General features: G+C 41.4%; 1 protein-coding gene across 3 annotated transcripts in view; it reads left to right on the top strand.

The window, feature by feature from the left end:
* The window catches only part of ap3b1a (adaptor related protein complex 3 subunit beta 1a), a 358,394-nt gene that overhangs the window by 304,014 nt on the left and 30,236 nt on the right, over positions 1–24,144 (top strand). The window contains exons 25-28 of one of the 3 annotated variants that reach the window (XM_038805548.1): positions 2,262–2,359; positions 6,274–6,310; positions 20,256–20,271; positions 22,523–22,639. In XM_038805548.1, the coding sequence (XP_038661476.1) occupies positions 2,262–2,359; positions 6,274–6,310; positions 20,256–20,259 (139 nt within the window). In that variant the 3' untranslated portion in view covers positions 20,260–20,271; positions 22,523–22,639. Of the gene's footprint in view, positions 1–2,261; positions 2,360–6,273; positions 6,311–20,255; positions 20,272–22,522; positions 22,662–24,144 lie in introns of those variants that run through there. The other 2 variants (XR_005461652.1, XM_038805547.1) reach the window with 2 other exon arrangements.

Raw genomic sequence — 24,144 nt, 5'->3', positions numbered from 1 at the left:
CTCCCATTCGCCTGTCAAGACACCGTCAATGCCTTCACCACCTCTCCAGTGGTCGACGAGGATCAGACGCAAGCCTCAGAGCCTGGACTTAGGAGCATTTGTTTTGTTTGTTCTGTTCTGTATTCCTTAGTCAGTCACATTAGACAGACACATTCACATGTGTATATACATCTATTTAAAAAAAGGGGAGATGTCATGATATGCAAACATGCAACCAATGAACACTCAGAATAGGACACAACCAATGGGCAGTCAGGACACTCAAAGGTGGCATCACCACAAGGGGGCATGACATAAACACTATAAAAGGGATGAGGCACTCGCACCCTGCCTCTTTCCACAGACAGACATCTAGGGAGTTAGACAAGGTTGATCAGCAGCATCACACCCCAGCATGTGGCTTAGCGCAAGCTGGTACAGTTAGACTGAGTTACTACAGTTAGATTAGTAGAGAGTCGAACTAATTTGAGAACTATGTTAACAGTTCAACAAACATGTTGAACTCATTTCAGAGTCTGGAGCATCCTTTAGTTAAGACTGCATCAAGTAGCAGCCTGTGTTATCCGAAGCAGCATAACACAACAGTGGGTATGGAATAGGGATCGAATCTTTGACATCTTTGTTATGGTCAACTGGCATCACCTACTGTGAGTTTCGTGCAGATCAGTGTTTTAAGACAAGTATGGTATTTGGGATGATTAAAAACTTGAGTTATAGCGTTGTCCAGTGATTGTTTTTACTTTTTTGCAAGTTAAAATCCTGATCAATGATATAGAATGCTGGTCTATGATTAAGGTGCTATTAATGGCATTGCCACAGACATCAAAAAAGGTCTTTATTAAATTGGTTTTAACTTTGAGCTGAATGATCAAGCATAGTTGAGATTCAAATGTGAGAAGACTGCCATCTCAAATAAGTTGTTAAAGTGTCAACATCAACATTTGATCATTTTGACATAAATACCATAACAGCCTGTGCTGAATACAATTCTATATATAAATGTGTACAGAGCGTAATGACTTTTATGCGAAAAACTGAACCATCTGACAGCATTTCTGTTTTTGTATTGATTTAAAACTTGGAGGGCACTTGTATGGGTAGGACTGCTGAAATAAAAGTTAATTTTATTTTAAAGTAGTTGCTCATCTCTGAATACCGCTGCTCATCATGTTTGCCTTCTGGTCCCTCTGAAGAAGTATTGAATCTTTCAGCAAATTCGATTGATCTTTTAGCAGTGTAATCACAATTACTCACCTCCTTAATTGGCCTGCCAGAAATCAGAAAATGGAAACTGATCGGCTGTGTGTTCCGATCAATAGCTTTAGAGCAATACTAGCAGGGGCGGGGGAGATAGAGGGGATAGTGAGATCAATTGGCCTGAGGTGTCAATCATTGTGTGTGGCTTTGCATGACAAACAATTTGCCTGACTGCGGTGGATCGGTCTGGTTCTCTATGCTACAGGTGAGAGCAAGAAAGAAAATATGCCTGTTCCAGAATATTTATAGGGCATTTGGTGTATAATGTAGTATGAAAATGATAACTGAGTGAGAAGTGACTTTTGTTTTTTATTGCAATTAGAACAGCACATAAAACATTGATCTACAATAGCTGTCTATATTCAGTGATTGAAGATTACTGACAGGATTAACATTGGTGAGGCTCACCAATGGATCACTGAGTTTTTCCAATGCCTAACTGAACCATAAAGCTAAAGAATATGTCTGCTTCAATTCCTGGTATGCCTTGAGCTAGCTGATTACAGAAGGAAAAATCTGCCCAGTGCCCACTGCTGTTCTTTATGTATTAACTCCTACTAAAAGTGTTAATTCAGGATAAGATTGGGTTGGGCTTTTCTGTCCTTGTCCTCCCCATTTCCTCCACTTGCTGACATTCATGAGGATCACTCTAGAATAATAGTTTCCTGGGCAAGGTGCTTGAGGGTGACTTGTGATCATGATAATGTTTCTCGGCTGTAAACCCCATTTCACATGGGGAGAGCATAAAATTGGTAAAAGAAAAAAAGCAGCAAAAATATGTATACCGTTGAGAATTTGATTGAATTGAAGTACAGTTTTGGGTATCTCCAGATGAATTGCAAAAAAGACCACAACAAATGTAACTCAACTTAACCAAGTGCATTTTACCAGTCGGTCTACAAATTGCTGAGCAGCCCCCAAGTGAGTAGTCCTAATTTATGGTATTAACACATCGATATGTTAATTTTGATTAATGAGCCTTCAATTTTTTTAATATTTTGCAGCACATTCAATGATCATTTCAGTGTCAGTGTCCAACCTCCCGTGGGAGAGCTGCTTCTGCCAGTCACCACATCTGAAAAGGATTTCAGGAAAGAACAAGGTAAGAATTGAACAGATTCATTGTTTGATCTCCATTCGAGTTAGATTGCACCACTTCTTTAAGCTTCCAACAAACATAATGTTGAGATCTACCAGCCGCTTTACACCCGAAGGGCTGTGTGGCATGGTGCCACGTGACCAGTAGATGCTGGTGATCCCTCTTCCAGGATCGAACCGGCTCGCCTCACAAGATCTAACAATATCCCGTGGGGCATCGCAATGTAAATCCCACCATTGTGGGCGGGATCACTTTTTGGCAAATCTGCATATTAGAGTGAGACAGCAAAATGAGATCCCCAAGTGCTTGCCCTCTGGGCAGGATGGCATCCAGGCATGGCCGGTGTCACCTGGGCAACTTGACACTACCAACCTAATACCCTGGAAGTGGCACATGGGTGTCAACCTGGCACTGCCAAGGTACCCGGCTGGCAGGGGCACTGCCAGGGTGCCAAGCTAACATTTTGCCCGCGCTGCAGATCGGTGCCCTGTGCAGGTGTGTCCTGATCTCTCCTTGCACTGAGGAGTTCCATCGAGCGGAGCTCCTCAGTGCAGAAAATTAGGCTAAGTGCAGCCTTGGCCACATGTTCCCCACTGAAACCCCAATCTACCTGAATGGCTGTTTGATAGCGTTATGTTTCTCAGTGCTCCGAGCACAGGGAAACACCCGGCTAATCGTGCTACGGGACTCTGTTCCCATTCGGGTAGATTGCGCCCAATGTTTCTTTTTTTCAGAATGCAGAATGATATGGTGCACTTCTGCTCTAGGTAATTCAGTCAGGGAACCAAATATTACTTTGAGCTAACTGCCCAATTCAAGTGACCTGATCCTTACAATGGAATCGTTCTTCCATAAATTCAGGAGCCACAAAAAGATTTTGCTACAATGTTGGACAAAAGCTCAGGGTTCTGGGAACCAACTATCTTCACCTGCTTCATCAATGATCTCCCCTTCATCATCAAAGTTAGAAGTTGGAATGTTTGCCCTATGTTCAGCACCATTTGTGACCTCTCGCATACTGAAGCAGTCCATGTCACAATGCAGAAAGGCCTGGACAGTATTCATGGTTGGGCTAATATGCTAAAAACATTCATGCCACATAAGTGCTTCACGGTGATTATTTACTACAAGATAACCACAAGATGATTCTCTCACCTTGACATTTAACAACATTATCATTGCTGAATCCCCCACGTGTAACTGAACTGGACTAGCCATATAAATACTGTGATTACAAGAGGAGGTTAGAGGCTCAAAGTTCCGTGGAGAATAACTCTTTTATTGATTTCCCAAAGCTGTCCAACATCTACGAGTTGCAAGTCAGGAGTGTGATGGAATACTCTCCACTTGCCTGGATGAGTACAGCTCCAACAATACTCAGAACCTCAACATTATCTAGGACAAAGCAGCCTTCTTGATTGGCATGCCATACACCACCTTCAACATTCACTCCCTCTACCTACACACAGTGACAGCAGTATGTACCATCTACAAGATGTGCTGCAGCAACTGACCAAGACTCCCTCAACAGCACCTTCCAAGCCTGCTACTCTAGCTCCTCGAAGGACAAAGGCAGCAGATACATGGGAACACCACCACCTGAAAGTTCCCCTCCAAGCAACACACCATCCTGACTTGGAACTGTATCACTGTTCCTTGACTGTCATTGGATCAAAATACCTGAATTCCCTTCCTGAAAGCCCCGTGGGTGCCTACGCCATATGGACTGCTGTAGTTCAAGATGGTAGCTCATCGCCACTATGTCAAGAACAATTAGGGTTGGGTAACAAATGCTGGCCTAGCCAGAAACACCCGCATCCTGTGAAATAATAAATTTGATGACCTTCAGTTATACTCCTTCCCCACAAGAAGAAACATTCTGTCTGCATCTGGTTTTTTTTATTTTAAAGACCTCTACTAGTTCATCCCTCAGACATTTTCAAGGGAAAAGTGATCTGGGCTGTCAAACCTTTCCAGATATGTATTCTCATGTATTTCTGATATCATCCTTGTAAATCTTCTACGCACCCTCTCCGGTGCTTCTATGTCCTTTTCATAATATGGAAACAAAAAGTTTGGTCTTCCCAAGGTTTGATAGATATACAGGACATAATTGAAGATTTTTAAATAATGTAAAGTGTGGAAATATAGTGAACAAAGAGGAGAATAGTAACAGACTTCAGGAAGACCAGGCCAGGTTTGTAAAATGGTTAGAGACATGACAGATGCAATTTGACTCAGAAATGTGAAATGATGCATTTTGAGCTCTTCAGAGAATTCAGAGTTTGCTTACTCTTAATGAGAGCAGACCATTTGCCTTCAGTGACAGGTTCCATCACAGTGATGACCAATCAAGTTGCAGAACTGTGAGAGTGTTGTTCAGAGAGTCACGTCTAGTGATGGTCAGATCGAACTGGTGCCAACACTCTGGTCTTGGTTGTCTCTAGGAGGGAGACCTCGTGGCATGGTTTATTCTGAAAGGTGTTAGTCACACAAAACTTGTGTTAGCAGAAAGTAGTGTTGAAATCCCCCCCATTATTATAGATGAGTTCTGATTCTGAACTTTGGGAATGCCGCTGATAGCTCCTCAAAGAATTTTTTTTTGCCCCTGTGGTGAAGCACAACGTTGGGAGTATAGATACTCGAGGTTAACTAACCCTCTGAGTTGAGAGACGCTTTCTTGACCTTTTGTGCAGGTTCTATCATTAAGAGTAGCAAGTTCCTTGCAGTGAAGCATACACCCTGCATCTTCACTGCTAGGTGATGTGCTCTTGGAGAGATGTAGGGATTTGTTTTTGAGGTGAAAATGCAAATTTATGTTCATGAATTCTGTTGAGTATTCAGTTGTGCAAGTTTCCCAGAGTATTCATAAATACAATTTAAGCATTATATGAAAATAAATGTTTTTAGGTTTCCTTTACCAAAAACATTTATTAGCTAGTCTTATTAAATTCATTTGTGATGGTGAATCATTTGATGCATCTGGCATTATGAATCAGTAACTTTATCAGTAACTTGCTAACACCACATAGGTATATGTTCTAATGTAATGAAGGCCAGGTTTCATCCACCCATTTATTTTCATTGTCTTTTTGAATGAGCTTGGTTCCAGTTCATTGTGATCCAGTTGATGGGGGTGAGAGGAAGGGTGCATATCAATTTGGAACGGCCAAGTTCACATGGGTAAGTTGGTCTGACAACTAAAATTCCAGAAGGTTTTTTCCTAAGAGAGATGGATTAAATTCGTCTGACTGATCATCGAGGCTTTGTCAGTTTTCCCTCGGGGCCAAATTGGCCAGTCTCAATGAAGGAGCAGCATTAGCTACATTCACAAAGATGTCTGCATGCTGGACCCTCCTGAGTGTGAGATGGCATGAATGTTGAGGGATAAGGAGGATGAAATGGAGAGGAAAACAGGATTTATTTTGCTTCTTTGACAATTCAGTTATCAAATCAATGTAGTTTTCAGGCCATCCTGCAACCTTTTAAAAGAGATTGCACTTGCAGCTTTTCTGCACATTGCTTGGATTTATTTTCATGCGGAAATCCCACTGTGATTCTCTGACAGTTAAAACAAATTGTATCTAAATTTTGGGAAGTACAGCCCATTTCCTCTAGCAAATGCCAGGAGAGATGCTACATTCAGAAATAAGTGTTCAAACATTTGCTTCATTTCCAAAAATGTTGGGTAAACTGCAGATGATGCACATTTTCCATCATTTACAGTATTGGTTTATGTTAAATTCTGATTGTGCTTTTACCTCCATTCTCTTCCAATTTTTAGAATATTAATAACTTGATATGCACATGGTCTTGAGCTGATGTTAAAGACACCTATTAGGAAGAGTGTATACAATATCTAACTGACTGACTTACTAATATTGCCTTTCTTGCTGTTCTTATTCTGCTGACAAAAGCATGTCTCTGTGCTTTCCACTACTTCTGCAATGACAGGTGAGTGCATGCCTGGCTGCGGAGTCTGCTCTGAACCACTATCTTTGTTTTTTTTACTGCTTTACAAATGTAGGAGAATGTTGCTGCTGGAGATTGCTTTTTCTGTTTTTCTTTTCCTGTGCACTGAGGTTTTGGTTACATTGTGTTTGCTTTTATTGTAAGTGAGCCACTTTCCTGATTAGTCAAACAGAACCATCAGTTCATAGAAGAAGTACTCGCTGGGAATTTAAGTGAACCTCAATGGAGTTGTTGCCAAAATTCCTTTTTCTTTCGCTATTTTCCTTCTATGGTTGTTGATTCTTTCTGTGAGTAAATGTGGCAGCTATGTGCTATGTTTAATCGACCAGAAAGGTTACTCTGAATAAGGTTTTTTCAAAAGTTATGTTTTTATGCAATATTCCTAATGCAGTGAGTTCCACTGAGTGGAAGTCAATCTTTCTGTAAAGCACCACGTCGGAATTTCAGACATCAAAGCACGCTGCTGATAAATTCTTTTTTTCTGCTTCTGGAGGGTAACCTTTAGCAATTGTTTCACTCGTTACATTGGCTCTTCTGTGCCCTAAACCTATTTGTGTGCCATCTAATTATAGGATACTGACGCCACTCAGAAAAGAGTACTAAAGTAATGCCACCGTATAAAGGGTTACGTGTACTCTAAATAAATAAATGCATGCTAGGTTGAAATAGGATATTCCCATTTACCATTCTCATTCTCTTTCATTACACATCTGGACATTGTGAACCAACCAGAACATTTATTGGAAAATTAGTTATGTTTATCAAGATTCAACTGCATTACACTTGTGCTTCAGTGGACTTTCTCCATTTGTTTCAGGGAAACGAGGAAAGTCATACCACCGAGGGCAAAAATTGCAATTTTCTGTAGCTCTAAATTAGGTGGTCTTATTAAATCTAGGGCATGGAAATCACAGCTGTTCTTCAGTACACCCACTGATATTGCATACTTTTTAATGGACTAAGAAATCTGAAAAAAATTACTTTGCCACGTAATTAACTGGCAATCAAAGAATATCTTGGGAGTGTATGTGTAATTATGGATAAGTTGAAAATCATTTACAATTCCATGATTTCTGCATATTTTTGATATTGAAGGATGAATTATTTTAGAACGAAAATGCAGCTAGCTTCAAATGCAGGTCATCTGATATAATTCTGCTGCCTCACACTTCCACAATTTATATTTCAACTTACCCATTACAATTGAGAAAATAGTTCTGAGACTCTGAATGAGCAGCACTCTGGACTACTCTTGTCTATGAAATTGGCATGATTCGCATAGTTCCTGTTGCAAAGGCAAATATTAGAATGCAGTGAGTTCTTTGGTGTGCATGAAGGAGTATACTTAACATCGAATCTAACCATAGGCTGTCTTGACAGGGGCTCAGAAACACTCAACATAGTTGGGCCTTCTATTGGACACCAAAATAATGACTACTGCTAATGAATGAGATGAATAATTTAATGCTTTGACAGTATGGATTACATTTTGGCCTATGTTAGATGCTTTGGATAATAACAGCAAACATGGAAAAATGTGTTGTCGGGTGCTGGCGCAGTGGTTAGCACTATTGTTTCACAGCGCTAGGGTCCCAGGTTCGATTCCCGGCTTGGGTCACTGTCTGTGCGGAGTCTGCATGTTGTCCCCATGTCTCGGTGGGTTTCCTCGGGGTGCCCCAGTTTCCTCCAACAAGTACTGAAAGACGTGCTTGTTAGGTGAATTGGACATTCTGAAATCTCCCTCAGTGTTAGTCCAAAGATGTGCGAGTTAGGTGGATTGGCCATGCTAAATTGCCCGTAGTGTCCTAATAAAAGTAAGGTTAAGGGGGGGGTTGTTGGGTTACGGGTATAGGGTGGATACGTGCGTTTGAGTAGGGTGATCATGGCTCGGCACAACATTGAGGGCCGAAGGGCCTGTTCTGTGCTGTACTGTTCTATGTTCTATGTACCGAACAGGCGCTGGAACATGGCGACTAGGGTCTTTTCATGTAACTTCATTGCAGTGTTAATGTAAACCTACTTGTGACACTAATAAAGATTATTATTATTATTGGTGATAGTGTTATGATCCCAGTTGATAGCTGGGCGGGAAGATTCCAGAATGGAACCCGGGCTTAAAAGACCATAACCTTTACTTTTTGTTTATAAAACATGGAAGGACAGTCACAGGCCCGCTAATTAATTTTAACAACAAGAAAAAAAGCTAAATCGTAAACATGCAAGGCTGGATTATTACTAAATACTCCTTTACTTCCTCCCCCCCTTACATTAACTCCTCTACCCCCCCCCCCCCCCTTATCGTAACTCCCCTCCCCCCTTATCTTAACTCCCCTACTTTCTTAACTCCCCCTCCCTTTCTCTCTCTCTCTCTCCCCACCCCCCACCCCATCACCTTATCTTATAATAATAATCTTTATTGTCACAAGTAGGCTTATATTAACACTGCAATGAAGTTACTATGAAAAGCCCCCAGTCATCACATTCCGGCACCTGTTCAGGTACACAAAGGGAGAATTCAGAATGTCCAAATTACCTCAGCACGTCCTTCAGGACTTGTAGGAGGAAAACGGAGCACCCCGAGGAAACAAAAGCAGACACGGAGAAAGTGCAGACTCCACACAGACAGTGACCCAAGCCAGGAATCAAACCTGGGACCCTGGAGCTGTGAAGCAACAGTGCTAACCACTGTGCTATCGTGTCGCCCATTGACTCCCCCTAAAACACCCCCCCTTATCCTATCTCCCCCCCTTATCTTAACTCCCCCATCTTGCCTCCCCCCCACCATCTTAACTTTCCCCCCTTATCTTCCTCCCCCTTTATCTTAACTTCCCCCTTTATCTTAACTCTTTCCTCCTCCTCCCCAGTATCTTAACACCCCCCTTATCATATCTCCCCCCTTATCTTAACAAAATACAAATAGATTTTAAGAATAACACGGATTACGGAGTATATCTTAAGCTACAACAGTCTCAGTAATGCAAAGTTCCTTCAGACACACAACATGGCTGTGGTCAAATACACTCACCACTCTGAACCTCAAGTAAATGTCTGTGAATTTCTCCTCTGATTCCCCCAGGTGATTGCCACATGACAGTCTCCAAACTCCACTCTCAAAAAACTTATTAAAATGGCATAAAGCAATTACTTTACCTTTGAAGTCTGCTGTCCCACTTTAAACCTGGTTATTGCAATTGTCTTTAACTTTGTTTAAGTACAAAGAACAATACAGCACAGGAACAGACCCTCTGGCCCTCCAAGCCTGTACCGGTCATGATACCGTCCTTGGCCAGAACCCTCTATATTTCCTAGTGCCATATGCCTCTATACGCATTCTATCCATGTATTTGTCAAGAGGCCTTTTGAATGCTGTTAATGTATCTGCTTCCACAACCTCCCCTGGCAACGCCTTCCAGGCATTCATTACCCTCTGTGTAAAAAAAAAAAAAAACCTGCCTCGCACATCTCCTCTAAACACTGTCTGTGCGGAGTCAGCACATTCTCCCTGTGCCTGCGTGGGTTTCCTCTGGGTGCTCCGGTTTCCTCCCACAGCCCAATGATATGCAGGTTAGGTGGATTGGCCCTGCCTTTTGTGTCAAAAAAGGTTAGGTGGGGTGACTGGGTTACGGGGATATGGTGGAGGTATGGGCTTAGATAGGGTGATCTTTCCAACGTCCGGTGCAGACTCAATGGGCCGAATGGCCTCCTTCTGCACTGTAAATTCTATGATGCCCCACGCACCTTAAACCTATGTCCCCTAGTGACTGACATCTCCACCCTGGGAAAGAGTGCCTGCCCACCCACTCTGTCCATGCCCCTAATAATCATATATCAAGTTACCCCTCAACCTCCAACTTCCATAGTTCTAATGAAAACAGTCTGAGTCTATTCAGCCTCTCCGCATAGCTAATACCCTCCAGACCAGGCAACATCCTGGTAAACCTCTGTACCTCTCCAAAGCCTCCACATCGTTATGGTAGTGTGGGGACCAGAATTGTGCGTAATATTCCAAGTACAGCCTTACCAAGGTTCTATACAACTGCAGCCTGACTTGCCAGTTTTTATACTCAATGCCCCGTCCAATGAAGGCAAACATTCCGCAGGCTTTCTTGACTACTTTGTGCACTTGTCCTGTCACTTTCAAAGATCTGTGGACCTGCAAGTCCAGATGTCTCTGATTTTCAATATTCCTAAGAGTTTTGCCATTTACTGTATATTTTCCCTCTATGTTAGACCGGCCAAAATGCATTACCTAACATTTGTCTGGATTAAACCAATTTGCCATTTCTCTGCCCAAGTCTCCAACCTATCTATGTCCTGCTGTATCTTCTGACAATCCTCAACTCTATCTGCCACTCCACCAACTTGGTGTCATCTGCAAACTCATTAATCAAACCAACTACTTTTTCCTCCAAATCGTTTATGTATACGACAAACAACAGAAGCCCCAGCACCGATCCCTGTGGAATACCACTAGTCACAAACTTCCATTCTGAAAAACACCCTTCTAGTGATACCCTTTGCCTTCTGTCACCGAACCAGTTCTGTATCCATCTTGCCAACTCACCTCTGATCCTGTGTGACTTCACCTTTTGTACCAGTCTGCCATGAGGCACCTTGTCAAAGGCTTCACTGAAGTCCATGTAAACAACATCCACCGCCCTCCCCTCATCAATTATCTTTGTCACCTCCTCAAAAAACTCAATCAAGTCAGTGTGGCACGACCTACCCTTCACAAAACCATGCTGTCAATCACTGATGAGTCCATTTGTTTCCAAAGGCGTATAAATCCTGTTCCTGAGAGATCTCGACAATAATTTACCTACTACCAACATGAGGTTCACCGGCCTATAGTTTCCTGAATTATCCCTGCTATCTTTCTTAAACAGCGGTACAACATTACCTATTCTCCAGTCTTATGGAATCTCACCTGTAGCCAATGAGGATACAAAGATGTCGGTCAAAGTTCCAGCAATTTCCTCCCTTGCTTCCCTCAGTATTCTGGGGTAAATCCCATCTGGCCCAGGAGACCTATCTACCTTAATGTCTTTTAAAACACCCAATACCTCCTCTTTTTCGATGTTAACATGACCCAGACAGTTCACTCACCCTACCCAAGAATCATCTTCCACAAAATCCTTTTTTTGGCGAACTCTGATGCAAAGTACTCACTTAGTATCTCGCCCATTTCCTCTGGCTCAACACATAGATTCCCCCACTGTCCTTAAGTAGTCCAATCCTTTTCCTGGCCATCCTCTTGCTTTTTACATATGAATAAAAAGCTTTGGGATTCAACTTGATCCTGCTTGCCAAGGACTTTTCATGACCCCCTCCTAGCCCTCCTAATTTCCCACTTAAGCACCATCCTACTTTTCTTTATACTCCTCAAGGGTTTTGACTGTCTCCGCCCTTCTAGACCGTACAAAAGTCTCCTTTTTCTTTTTGATGAGATTCACAATATCCGTCGTTATCCAAGGCTCCCTAAATGTCCCATACTTATCCTTTGTTTTCTCCGGAACGTGAGTTTTCTGAGCCCTAATCAACTGTTGCTTGAAAGACTCCCATCCCATCCAAAGGTACCGGAATTGTGGCTACTAGTCCCAAAATGTTCCCTCACTGAAACCTCAACCAGGCTCATTCCCCAATACCAGGTCCAGTACTGCCCCTTCCCTTGTTGGATATAGTCCCGGTCAATATTGGGGAAATTAAAATCTGCTACCACAACAACCCTGTTACTTTTGCACCTATCCAAAATCTCTCTATCTATCTGCTCCTCTATCTCTCGCTGGCAGTTAGGGGGCCTGCAATAAACGCCCAACATTGTGATTGCCCCCTTCCTGTTCCTGTGCTCTATCCAGATTGCCTCACTGTATGAGTCCTCTGAGGTTTCCTCCCACAGTACGGCTGTAATATTCTCCTTGACTAGTAATGCTACACCTCCGCCCCTTGTACATCCCCCTCTATCTCTCCTGAAGCATCTATATCCTCCAACGTTCAGATGCCAATCCTGCCCTTCCTTTAACCGCGTTTCTGTGATAGCCATAACATCATAGTTAATAATATTTGCTATTGTCACAAGTAGGCTTCAATGAAGTTACTGTGAAAAGCCCCTAGTCGCCACATTCCGGCACCTGTTCGGGGAGGCCAGTACGGGAATTGAACTCGCGCTGCTGGTCTTGTTCTGCATTACAAGCCAGCTGTTTAGCCCACTGTGCTAAACCAGCCCCTAGTTCCAAGTAGTAATCAGTTTTCTAAGTTCATCTGCCTTTCCTGCTATACTTTGGGCATTGAAACAAATACATTTCAGACCACTGCTTTGAGCAGACAGGGTGATAAGAACTAGGAGCAGGAGTAGGCCATCTGGCCCCTCGAGCCTGCTCTGCCATTCAATGAGATCATGGCTGATCTTTTGTGGACTCAGTGATGTTGTTCTCTTCCTTGAATTCTTCTGAACAATACCTTAGTCCCTGCCCTGCTAATTCCGTCTTCAGACATGAAAAATGAAATGAAAATCGCTTATTGTCACAAGTAGGCTTCAATGAAGTTACTGTGAAAAGCCCCTAGTCGCCACATTCCGGCGCCTGTTCAGGGAGGCTGGTACGGGAATCAAACCGTGCTGCTGGCCTGAATTGGTCTGCGTTCAAAGCCAGCGATTTAACCCAGTGTGCTAAACATTCTTTCTGTCCCAGTTCCCTGGTGTTCTGGATTATATCTTGTGTCCTAGGAAGCTTGCATCTTTGCAACTTTCTTGTCCTGTCTAGCTTGTCCTGGCAGAGTTGAAAGAAGTTCATTCGCCAGTGTCTCCAACTACAATATATTCAGCTAAAACTAAAACTTAAAAATTCAGCCGGTCCTTCAGCATCTGTAGCAGAAATTCAGAAGAAGACTCATGTTCAACACAAAATATTAACTGTTCAGGGCAGCACGGTGGCCTAGTGGTTAGCACAACTGCCTCACGGCGCTGAGGTCCCAGGTTCGATCCCGGCTCTGGGTCACTGTCCGTGTGGAGTTTGCACATTCTCCCCGTGTCTGCGTGGGTTTCGCCCCCACAACCCAAAAATGTGCAGAGTAGGTGGATTGGCCACGCTAAATTGCCCCTTAATTGGAAAAAATAATTGGGTAATCTAAATTTATTTTTTAAAAAAAATATTAACTGTTCCTCTCTCTACAGATGCTGTCAGACCTGCTGGGTATTTTCAGCTTTTTGTTTTTATTTCAGATTTCCAGCATCTGCAGTATTTTGCTTTTATCCAAGGTTAAAAGGGGGCCAACCTGAATGAGGATTCTCCAGCAGTTCATCAGCAACTATCACTTGATGCCTTGGAATCTATTCAGAGATCACATCCTTTCTTTTAAAATATTTTTATTCTCCTTTTTCACATTTTCTTCAAAATTTACACCCCACCAACAAACAGTAAACGGTAACGAATACAATGTCAATCCCCTTATTAACAACAACGATCCCATCCTCCCACCAACCCCCAAACAACGGCCCGCATGACAATATAAGCATCAAATAAAAAGAAACCCCCCAAGAAAAAAAAGTGGGCTAAATAGCTGGCTTGTAATGCAGAACAAGGCCAGCAGCGCGGGTTCAATTCCCGTACCAGCCTCCCCGAACAGGCACCGGCAACTAGGGGCTTTTCACAGTAACTTCATTTGAAGCCTACTTGTGACAATAAGTGATTTTCTTTTCTTTTCATTTCATTTCAATCATGTTCATAAGATTTTGGAGCAGAATTAGGCCATTTAGCCCATCAGGTCTAATCCGCCATTCAATCGGGGCTGATCTCATCCTGCCCTTAACTCCACTGACCTGCCTGTTCTCCATAACCCTTCAACCCATTACCAATTAAAAATCTGTCTAATTCCTCCTTAAATTTACTCAGTCCCTTCATCCATCACATTCTGGGGTAGCAAATTCCACAGATCACAACACTTTGGGAGAAATCGTTTCTCTTCAACTCTGTTTTAAATTTGCTACCTCTTATCCTGTGACCTCTCTATCTAGAATGTCCTACAATAGGAAGCATCCACTCCATGTCTACTTTATCCACACTTGTTATCATCTTTTATACCTCAATTTGATCTCCTTTCATTATTCTAAACTCTGAAGAGTCAAGGCCTAAACTGTTCAATCTCTCTTCATATGACAAACCCCTCATTTCTGGAATCAAACGAGGGAACTACCTCGAGTATATTCCACTCTCCTATTTTTTTCATCTCTGTTCCATATACTCTAACAAACCATCTTCCACACCTGGTTTCTGTTTTGTCTTCCTATTTTCCTCAGCCACAGATTCCCCTTACACCATCGCTGACAGAGCCTTCTACTGTGTCCATCTATTTGTCACGCTTCTGGCTTCACCCCTTTCTATCCCTCCTCAGACAGCAATAACATTCCCCTCTTCCTTGCCTACAACACTAATTCAATGGATAATCCTCTACCAATTCCACTGTCTCTGATGCCCGACCCCCTCTTTTCAACATTCCAAAGAGACTATTCTCTCCGAACACTGTCTACTTCCGCCTCCCTTCCATTGGCACCCTCCCATGCAAGTGTAATACCTGACTTCTCACCATTTCCCTTCCCATTGTCCAAGTTCACAAACACTCCTTCCAGGTGGTGCAATGATTTATTTATATAATCTTTTATTGTCACAAGTAGGCTTGCATTTACACTGCAATGAAGTTACTGTGACAAGCCCCTAGTCGCCACATTCCGGCAGCTTTTTGGGTACACAGAGGGAGAATTCAAAATTCTCAGCTGGTACGGGAATTGAACCGGCGCTGCTGGCCTTGTTCTGCATCACAAACCAGCTGTTTAGCCCACTGCACTTCTTTCAAACACTACAGTGTGCCGTCACAAGGGGCTGGGGATTGGGATAGGTGGGGTGGGGTTCACTCAGTTCAATAGCTCACACAATTGTCCAATTACAAAATTAGGAATGTTCATTTAAATAGAACAAAGAACAAAGAAAATTACAGCACAGGAACAGGTCCTTCGGCCCTCCCAGCCTGCGCCAATCCAGACCCTTTATCTAAACCTGTCGCCTATTTTCCAAGGATCTACTTCCCTCTTATCCCCGCCCGTTCATATATCTGTTTAGATGCATCTTAAATGATGTTATCGTGCCCGTCTCTACTACCTTCGCTGGCAAAGCGCTCCAGGCACCCACCACTATCTGCATAAAAAAACTTTCCACGCACATCTCCCTTAAACTTTCCCCCTCTCACCTTGAAATCATGACCCCTTGTAATTGACACCCCACTCTTGGAAAAAGCTTGTTGCTATCCGCCCTGTCCATACCTCTCATAATTTTGTAGACCTCAATCCGGTCCCCCCTCAACCTCCGTCTTTCCAACGAAAACAATCCTAATCTACTCGACCTTTCTTCATAGCCAGCACCCTCCATACCAGGCAACATCCTGGTGAACCTCCTCTGCACCCTCTCTAAAGCATCCACATCCTTCTGGTAATGTGGCGACCAGAACTGCCCGCAGTATTCCAAATGTGGCATAACCAAAGTCCTATACAACTGTAACATGACCTGCCAACCCTTGTATTCAATACCCCATCTGATGAAGGCAAGCATGCTGTATGTCTTCTTGACCACTCTATCGACTTGCGTTGCCACCTTCAGGGTACAATGGACCTGAACTCCCAGATCTCTCTGTACATCAATTTTCCCCTCTTCCAAAATGCATCATCTCGCATTTGCCTGGATTGAACTCCATCTGCCATTTCTCTGCCTAATTCTCCAATCTATCTATATTTTGTGTATTCTCTGACAGTCCCCTCGCTATCTGCAACTCCACCAATCTTAGTGTCATCTGCAAACTTGCTAATCAGACCACCTATACCTTCGTCCAAATCATTGTTGTATATCACAAACAACAGTGGTCCGAGCACGGATCCCTGTGGAACACCACTCGTCACCTTTCTCCATTTTGAGACACTCCCTTCCACCACTACTCTCTGTCTCCTGTTGCCCAGCTAGTTTTTTTTATCTATCTAGCTAGTACACCCTGGACCCCATGTGACTTCACATTTTCCATCAACCTGTCATGGGAATCTTTATCAAACACTTTACTGAAGTCCATGTATATGACATCTACAGCCCTTCCCTCATCAATTAACTTTGTCACTTCCTCAAAGAATTCTATTAGGTTTGTAAGACATGACCTTCCCTGCACAAAACCATGCTGCCTATCACTGATAAGTCTATTTTCTTCCAAATGTGAATAGATCCTTTCCCTCAGTATCTTCTCCAACAGTTTGCCTACCACTGATGTCAAGCTCGCAGGTCTATAATTCCCTGGATTATCCCTGCTACCATTCTTAAACAAGTGGACAACATTAGCAATTCTCCAGTCCTCCGGGACCTCACCTGTGCTCAAGGATGCTGCAAAGATATCTGTTACGGCCCCAGCTATTTTGTCCCTCGCTTCTCTCAGTAACCTGGGGTAGATCCCATCTGGACCTGGGGACTTGTCCACCTTAATGCTTTTTAGAATACCCAAAACTTCTCCTTTCCTTATGCTGACTTGACCCAGAGTATTTAAACATCCATCCCTAACCTCAACATCCGTCATGTCCCTCTCCTTGGTGAATACCGATGCAAAGTACTCATTAAGAATCTCACCCATTTCCTCTGACTCCACGCATAAATTCCCTCTTTTGTCTTTGAGTGGGCCAATCCTTTCTCTAGTTACCCTCTTGCTCCTTGTATACGAATAAAAGGCTTTGGGATTTTCCTTAACCCTGTTAGCCAAAGATATTTCATGACCCCTTTTAGCCCTCTTTATTGCGCGTTTGAGATTTGTCCTACTTTCCCGATATTCCTCCAAAGCTTCATCAGTTTTAAGTTGCCTAGATCTTATATATGCTTCCTTTTTCATCTTAGCTAGTCTCACAATTCTACCCGTCATCCATGGTTCCCTAATCTTGCCATTTCTATCCCTCATTTTCACAGGGACATGTCTGTCCTGCACTCTAATAAACCTTTCCTTAAAAGACTCCCACATTTCAAATGTGGATTTACCCTTAAACAGCTGCTCCCAATCCACATTCCCTAGCTCCTGCCAAATTTTGTTATACTTGGCCTTTCCCCAATTCAGCACTCTTCCTTTAGGACCACTCTCATCTTTTTCCATGAGTATTCTAAAACTTACGGAATTGTGATCGCTATTCCCAAAGTAATCACCGACTGAAACTTCAGCCACCTGGCCGGGATCATTCCCCAATACCAGGTCCAGTATGGCCTCTTCCCGAGTTGGACAATTTACATACTGCTCTAAAAACATCTCCTGGATGTTCTTTACAAATTCTGCTCCATCTTCACCTCCAACACTACTTGAGTCCCATTCAATGTTGGGGAAGTTAAAATCTCCCATGACGACCACCCTATTGCTCCTACATTTTTCTATAATCTGTCGACATATTTGTACCTCTACTTCACGCTTGCTTTTGGGAGGTCTGTAGTAAAGTCCCAACAATGTTACTGCACCCTTCCTATTTCTTAGCTCTACCCATATTGCCTCAGTGCTCGAATCCTCCATAGTGCCCTCCTTAATCACACCTGTGATATCATCTCTAACCAGTAATGCAACTCCTCCACCCCTTTTACCTCCCTCTCTATCTCTCCTGAAGCATCTATACCCTGGGATATTTAGTTGCCAGTCTTGCCCTTCTCTCAACCAAGTCTCAGTAATACCAATAACATCATATTCCCAGGTATTAATCCAAGCCCTAGGTTCATCTGCCTTACCTGCTACACTTCTCGCATTAAAACAAATGCACCTCAGACCATCTGTCCATTTGCGTTCATCATCTCTTCCCTGTCTACTCTTCCCCTTAGTCACAATGAGTTTATTATCTAGTACCTTACTGGCTTTAGTTGCTGCCTCTTTACTGATCTCTAACTTCTTAATTTGGTTCCCATCTCCCTGCCACATTAGTTTTAAAACCTCCCCAGCAGTGTTAGCAAAAGCACAATATCTTAAGATACACAGCAAAACAGAAAAGAAAGATTAAGCACTTAACTCTTCTTTGAACCTAACTTTACACTACATATAATCCCTATTTAAACCTGGGTAGCTAATCTTTCCTGGGGAAAACTCATCATAATGCATAACAGCAACAATCCTTCAGGGGGGCAAGGCAGAGGCAAGATCAAAACATGAACGAAGAAGGTAAGATTGCCAGAGCGGGTTCTCAAACTTCAATCCAAATCGATTTTCATAGAGTCCGGGGTCAGCCATAAATACACAGTATGCACACAGCAAACATTTCACTCTCCAATGCACCTTCACCAAGTGGGCTTCTTCCCTAACACGACTCATTGCTCTGCTCATAAGACTACACAACTGATCCTCGTTGCACTGATTCCTGATGACAATTTTCCTTCAGTCTGCCATGTGACTTTCGGTTTGACTTCCTGTGGCCATCTTGGTCAGGGAAATTTCTGTCAAGAGACTGGAGAGTATTATGAGAAAAGTATCGTCCTTCCAGCACACAGCCACAGGTGCTTACAATGCAGTCTTCTCCACATTGGAGAGATCAAATACTGAAACACCTCTGTTTGCATAATCCTGGGCAACCAGTCACTAGCCATTTTAATTCTTCATCCCACTCTGGCTTCTCCTTCCCACACTATTCCCAACAACTGCACTATTTTGCTTTTGTATTAGTGAAGATATTTGTCCTGGATGTGAGCTTAGAACTGGGAGTCATGGTGTCAAGTGTCATTTAAGACTTAAGATGAAGAGAGATCCAGATGTTTGAGAATCTTTGGAATTGTCTGCTCAATAGGACTGTGGATGCTCAGTCATTGAGTATATTCGAAACTGAATGCAGTAGATTTTTGGTTACTAAGGAAAAGGAAGGAATATGGGGATACGGCAGGAAAATGCAATTCAAGTGGGATATCAAGAATGAATGTCCTGAATGTAGGAGCAGGCTCAACGGGCCGAGTGGCCTACTGCTGCCCTCTTCCTTCCATTTCTCAATAAGCCAACATATACTTACCTTTTACAGCACTAAACTTCTTTAAAACAGTCACATTTGATGCTCCTTAATTATAGTGCACTTTTTCTTTCCAGGTTCTTTTCCACCTCAGCAATCAAGACAATACATTTGCTTACCATGCTGCTCCTCTTAAGTGTTCTTTTGCATGTAAATTAATCTTGATTCAGTTTACACTGTCATGCTGAGTGGTACAAATTGCCTATAACAATAAAACAGCACGAGTAAAAGGCAGATTGAATGTGCGCCTCACTTGATAGGATGTTACTGTGTTTTATGCCAATACATTAGCTGAAGATAATGAATCTTCTGTTCTGAAAAGCATGGTATAGTTGATTTTTAATTTTACTTCAATGGAGCAGTACCTTGTCTTTTAAAGAACAAGTTAGGCAAACCATTAATGACAAGAGCGTTAAGGTTAAATATGAAGCATTGCATTCACTTGTCTGAGTGCTATCCATCTTTCCATTTACAGGAGGTTGACAAAAGTACAGGCTTTGTGCAACATTTCCTTTAATTACATGCTGAGGGAGCAGGCTTTTAACATAAACATGGTTATATTAATTTATTCAGCATTTGCTGTTGAATAGAGCTTGATGAAGGTGGTTTAAATCATGAATGAGTGCAGTGCTTTCTAACTACCTTATCCCGAGCTTGCCTGCAACTGGTGAAAATTTCTTTGTTCAGTTGAAAGCAGCTTATGAACTGTTTTTTTTACTGATGTGTGTGAAATTCTAGCATTTATAGTCTATTAAGGTGACGATTTTTAAACTGGGGCATTATTTTGAAGTAAATATTTTTCTTCCTACCTTCAATGTTCATGTAAAACAAACATGAATATATAATGTCCATTATAATGTAAATTAGTATTTATGCTTTGTTTTAAATGATAACTTCCTGCAGTTGAGAAAGTGTGCAGGTACGTGATTTGCTTTGTCTTATCCTCTTAACTTTTAGGGTAGATAAATGTATGTCCTTTATCTCATAATGTAGTTACACTGACATTGGTAGTCTAGATCAGTGTTGCAGGATTTTGAGCCCTTGTGATTTATGATAATTGAAGTGCTTGTTTTCAGAAAACCACTGAACTAACACGTAAATATATTCACCCAACAATTCAAATCAAAATACTGTTAACTGTACTGAACAGATTTATAATTTTCTGACGTTTCTACATAGAATTTTGCTTAGCTTTATATTCTTACAGTTGTATTTCTTTTTAAGCCACAATCCGTCAACTGTATCTGTTAAATGCAAAATTGAGAAATGGCCCAGTGTACAGTCTAGAATGAATTGAACTCCATTTCATAGAATATTTACTGAATAGTGGTTACATACTTCAGAGTGTAGTATGTGAATGGGCATCCTAATTCTTTCTAAACTGCTTATTAAATATACATTCTTTAGCCACAGACTTAATTCAAATTTTAATCCCCTGGAAATGTCAACAATGACTTTGTTTGGCTCCTCATTCTGTCAAGTGGCATAGGTACAATGTCTTGCTGTAACCTAATTGTTAGGTTTGTTTATGTAAGGGACAAGATCAGAGTGTCCAGTGGAATTTTATATCTCCTTGCTTTTTTCTCGAACTATACACAGAGCCCTGTATTTAATTTTGATAAGTACTTCTGCAATCCCCAATAGTTAATAGGATATCAATGGTCATTATTTGTGCTGAATAATTTTCTATCAAAGTAGAATCATAACAGTTGTATCGTCCATATTCAGACAGAAGTTTTGAACTTTAGAGTCGGTTCAAATTATTTATTGACACTTCATAATTTCTTGACAGAACATATAGTATCTGGGCAGTGTAGTCCGATAAACCGAGAACAGAATTTCAAAATGGCAGGTGTCACAGGGTGTAAGGTCGCATCATTCCCTAATCGGAAAATTTGAAGCTTACATCCATGCTTGTAATAGTCCTCATTAAAACTAACTTAATGTATATTAAAATTTGTTATAAGATCATACAAGTATTTAAAATGGAATATATGGAGAGCAATGAAATGTGGATTTTATTTCCACTCATGAGATGCACCATAACTCTCACATGGAAATAAAAATGCTATTTCACTACCCGACGTAGTGTATTCTATATTTATGATCCATGGAGCCTGATTGGTTCACATGCTTCAGACTCCCGCTTTATTATACAACGCTGTGTACATGAAAATAAAATGTGGAATTTTAAATATCTTTTGATTGAAAGTTTAAATGAAAATTTATGGGTCACGTTAAGTGAACTTTTTCCTGCCCTAAGTTTAATTTTTTTTAAATTGTCTTCCCCAGTCTTCTCTCCAACATCCCATCCCCCCCCCCCCCCCCCCCCCCCCCTCCCCGGCGCTTCCTTATTTTCGTACTATTGGAGAATGTCATTCTGAATGTCGTTACTGTCCAAACCTCTTGACTTCTGAGCCAGAGAATCAAGAACAGGATCCAGAATAAATAGAGACAAATAATTGGTCCAAAAAATGTAAGATGGGGACAGATGAAAAACTGGTACTGAAAACATGACCATCTTCATTTGATAGTCATTTCATCCATTTGATATGTGATGTCTAAAGGCAATAAAACAAGAATTGTTACTCTGGTTTCAGGCATTGGTGTTGCACACGATTTTTACTGTGTAGATTTGATGGGTATATCTTTGCACTGGATAAGTGAATGAGACCCCATAAAGTGCAATGATTCATATGAAATAATTATTTTTGCATATTCAATAAGTTTTTATCTCCTCGCAAAATTGGGACATGTTTGCAATGGAATTACTTGGCTTCCGCTGTTCAAATGTACATTATAGGTTGCTGCTATCATTCAAGCCAAAAGGCAGTTACTGCTTACCTGATATGGTCAGCTTTTCCAATATTGTGAAAATACATCAAGAGCTATACAATTCTTGCTTGATTGTAAATAAGTGTGCATAAACTTTTCAGAATTTTGTTGCATTTGTCTCAAAGGGTATTTTTAATAGATTTCTAAAGCTGAATTTTAAGACTAGTTAAAGGAAAATATCATAATCTCATTTTTTTAATTGTATCTTGAAATTCAGCACTATTGAGGTTGTAATTTCTAAATTTGTGTGGAGAATTGTATGCTGTACTAGAAAATATTTTTATGTAACATGTTTTAACTGTCAGCATCTAACCACATAAATTGTACATTTGCAGGAAAATTGACAGGAATGAATGAAAATTCTACAGCAATCACAGGTTCTCCACAGAATTCCTCCTGCCAGGCGATTGTGCATAAGGTGGTAAACATGGCTAATGTTGGGGTTGTACCTTCTGGCCAAGATAATATTCACAGGTAACTCAGGCTTTTCAAATTCTTATTTTACATTGTTTCTGAAAACACTGACCTTGCAGAATAGTCATTCTATGCATGTAAAGAGGAATTTTGCTGTCGATATTTGATATGTAGAAACCAACTAAGAGAGTGGTCTCATTTCAGAGATTCCGCTAAGGCACACCATGACAATACTGTATACCTTAAGCATTTATAAAAGTTTTAACCCCTGTATTCAATTTTATTTGAACTCTATGGCTTGTTTAAGTTCTGTTTAAATTGCTTTTGAGTTTTTCTTATTTTAAAAAATTCTTAACTCTATGCTGATGATATCTGATATCACATTTACCCTGGATGGTGATCTTGTTAACTAATCCCTTGTTGCAAAGTATTTAATCAAGTACAGCGTGTGACACAAAATGTAGTTAAATTAAAATCACTTAGTACTGCAGCTAAAATTTGACAGAACAATAGCACATTGAATGAAATGACACTTCTGATTTGTCTTTTAAACCAGCAACGTTGCAATAAAAGTGCAACAACAACCCTTCCCATCTATGGCACACTAGACTTTTTTTTTTAGATTCATTTCTGGGATGTGGCATTGCTCATAAGTCTATAATTTATTACCCATCCTTAGTTGTCCTGGAGAAGGTGATGGTGGAACACTTTTTGAACCACCGCAGTCTGTTTGGTAAGGTACTCTCAATAGGAAGCGCCAGTATTTTGGCCCAATGACAATGAAGGAACCATGATACATGTCTAAATCTGGATCATGTGCAACTTGGAGGTGCTGGTGTCCTCATGCATGTAGTTGCTGCTTAAGTATATCTTATAGATGGCACACACTAACTACCGTGTGCCAGTAAGGATCAGAATATATTTTTAGGTCTTTTTGAGAAAAAAAGGCATTCTAGCTTAATTTTGTCGAGAGCTGCTTTTTGATTTTGGGGTGTTATTTTTTTGATTTGGTTAGATGATGCAGTCATGTCATGACGGGGCTTGCAGCAAAACATCAGCTGGTACCTTCCGGCCATTGGGATTCTCTTTTCCCCTGGCAGTGCACCCCCGCCCAAGGTTTTCCTGCTTAAATGGGAAATCTTATTGACAAGTGGCGGGAAGAGAGAATTCCGCTGCCAGCGAACAGCATTGCGCAGAGAAACAAGCTGCGGGGGACCAGAGAATCCCACCCGTCAGTTTCAGGATGAACAAATAAATCATTTTACTTCAGTCATGCTTTGTATACTGACTTGTTAATTTGAAAGAATTTTAAGTGACAACTTGTAGGTACGTTTTAATTCCAGAAAGGAAATATTTGGTGTAGGTTATTATTTTTCATTGTAAAAGGGATGCAGAAGCAAAGAGTATAATTCAAGATTTCACTTGATAAAATTGTAAGAGATCCAGAGTGAAACTAGTGGTAAGATGATGAACTACGCTTTTAATACTTGTTATTCATTATTTTCCTTGGGCAACACACAATTTTACCGATTGTTATTGTTAA

The sequence above is a fragment of the Scyliorhinus canicula genome, chromosome 8 (genome assembly GCF_902713615.1).
Source record: "Scyliorhinus canicula chromosome 8, sScyCan1.1, whole genome shotgun sequence".
NCBI lineage: Eukaryota > Metazoa > Chordata > Chondrichthyes > Carcharhiniformes > Scyliorhinidae > Scyliorhinus > Scyliorhinus canicula.
Note: the sequence above shows the minus strand (reverse complement) of the source record. Positions and strands in the feature narration are given on the sequence as shown.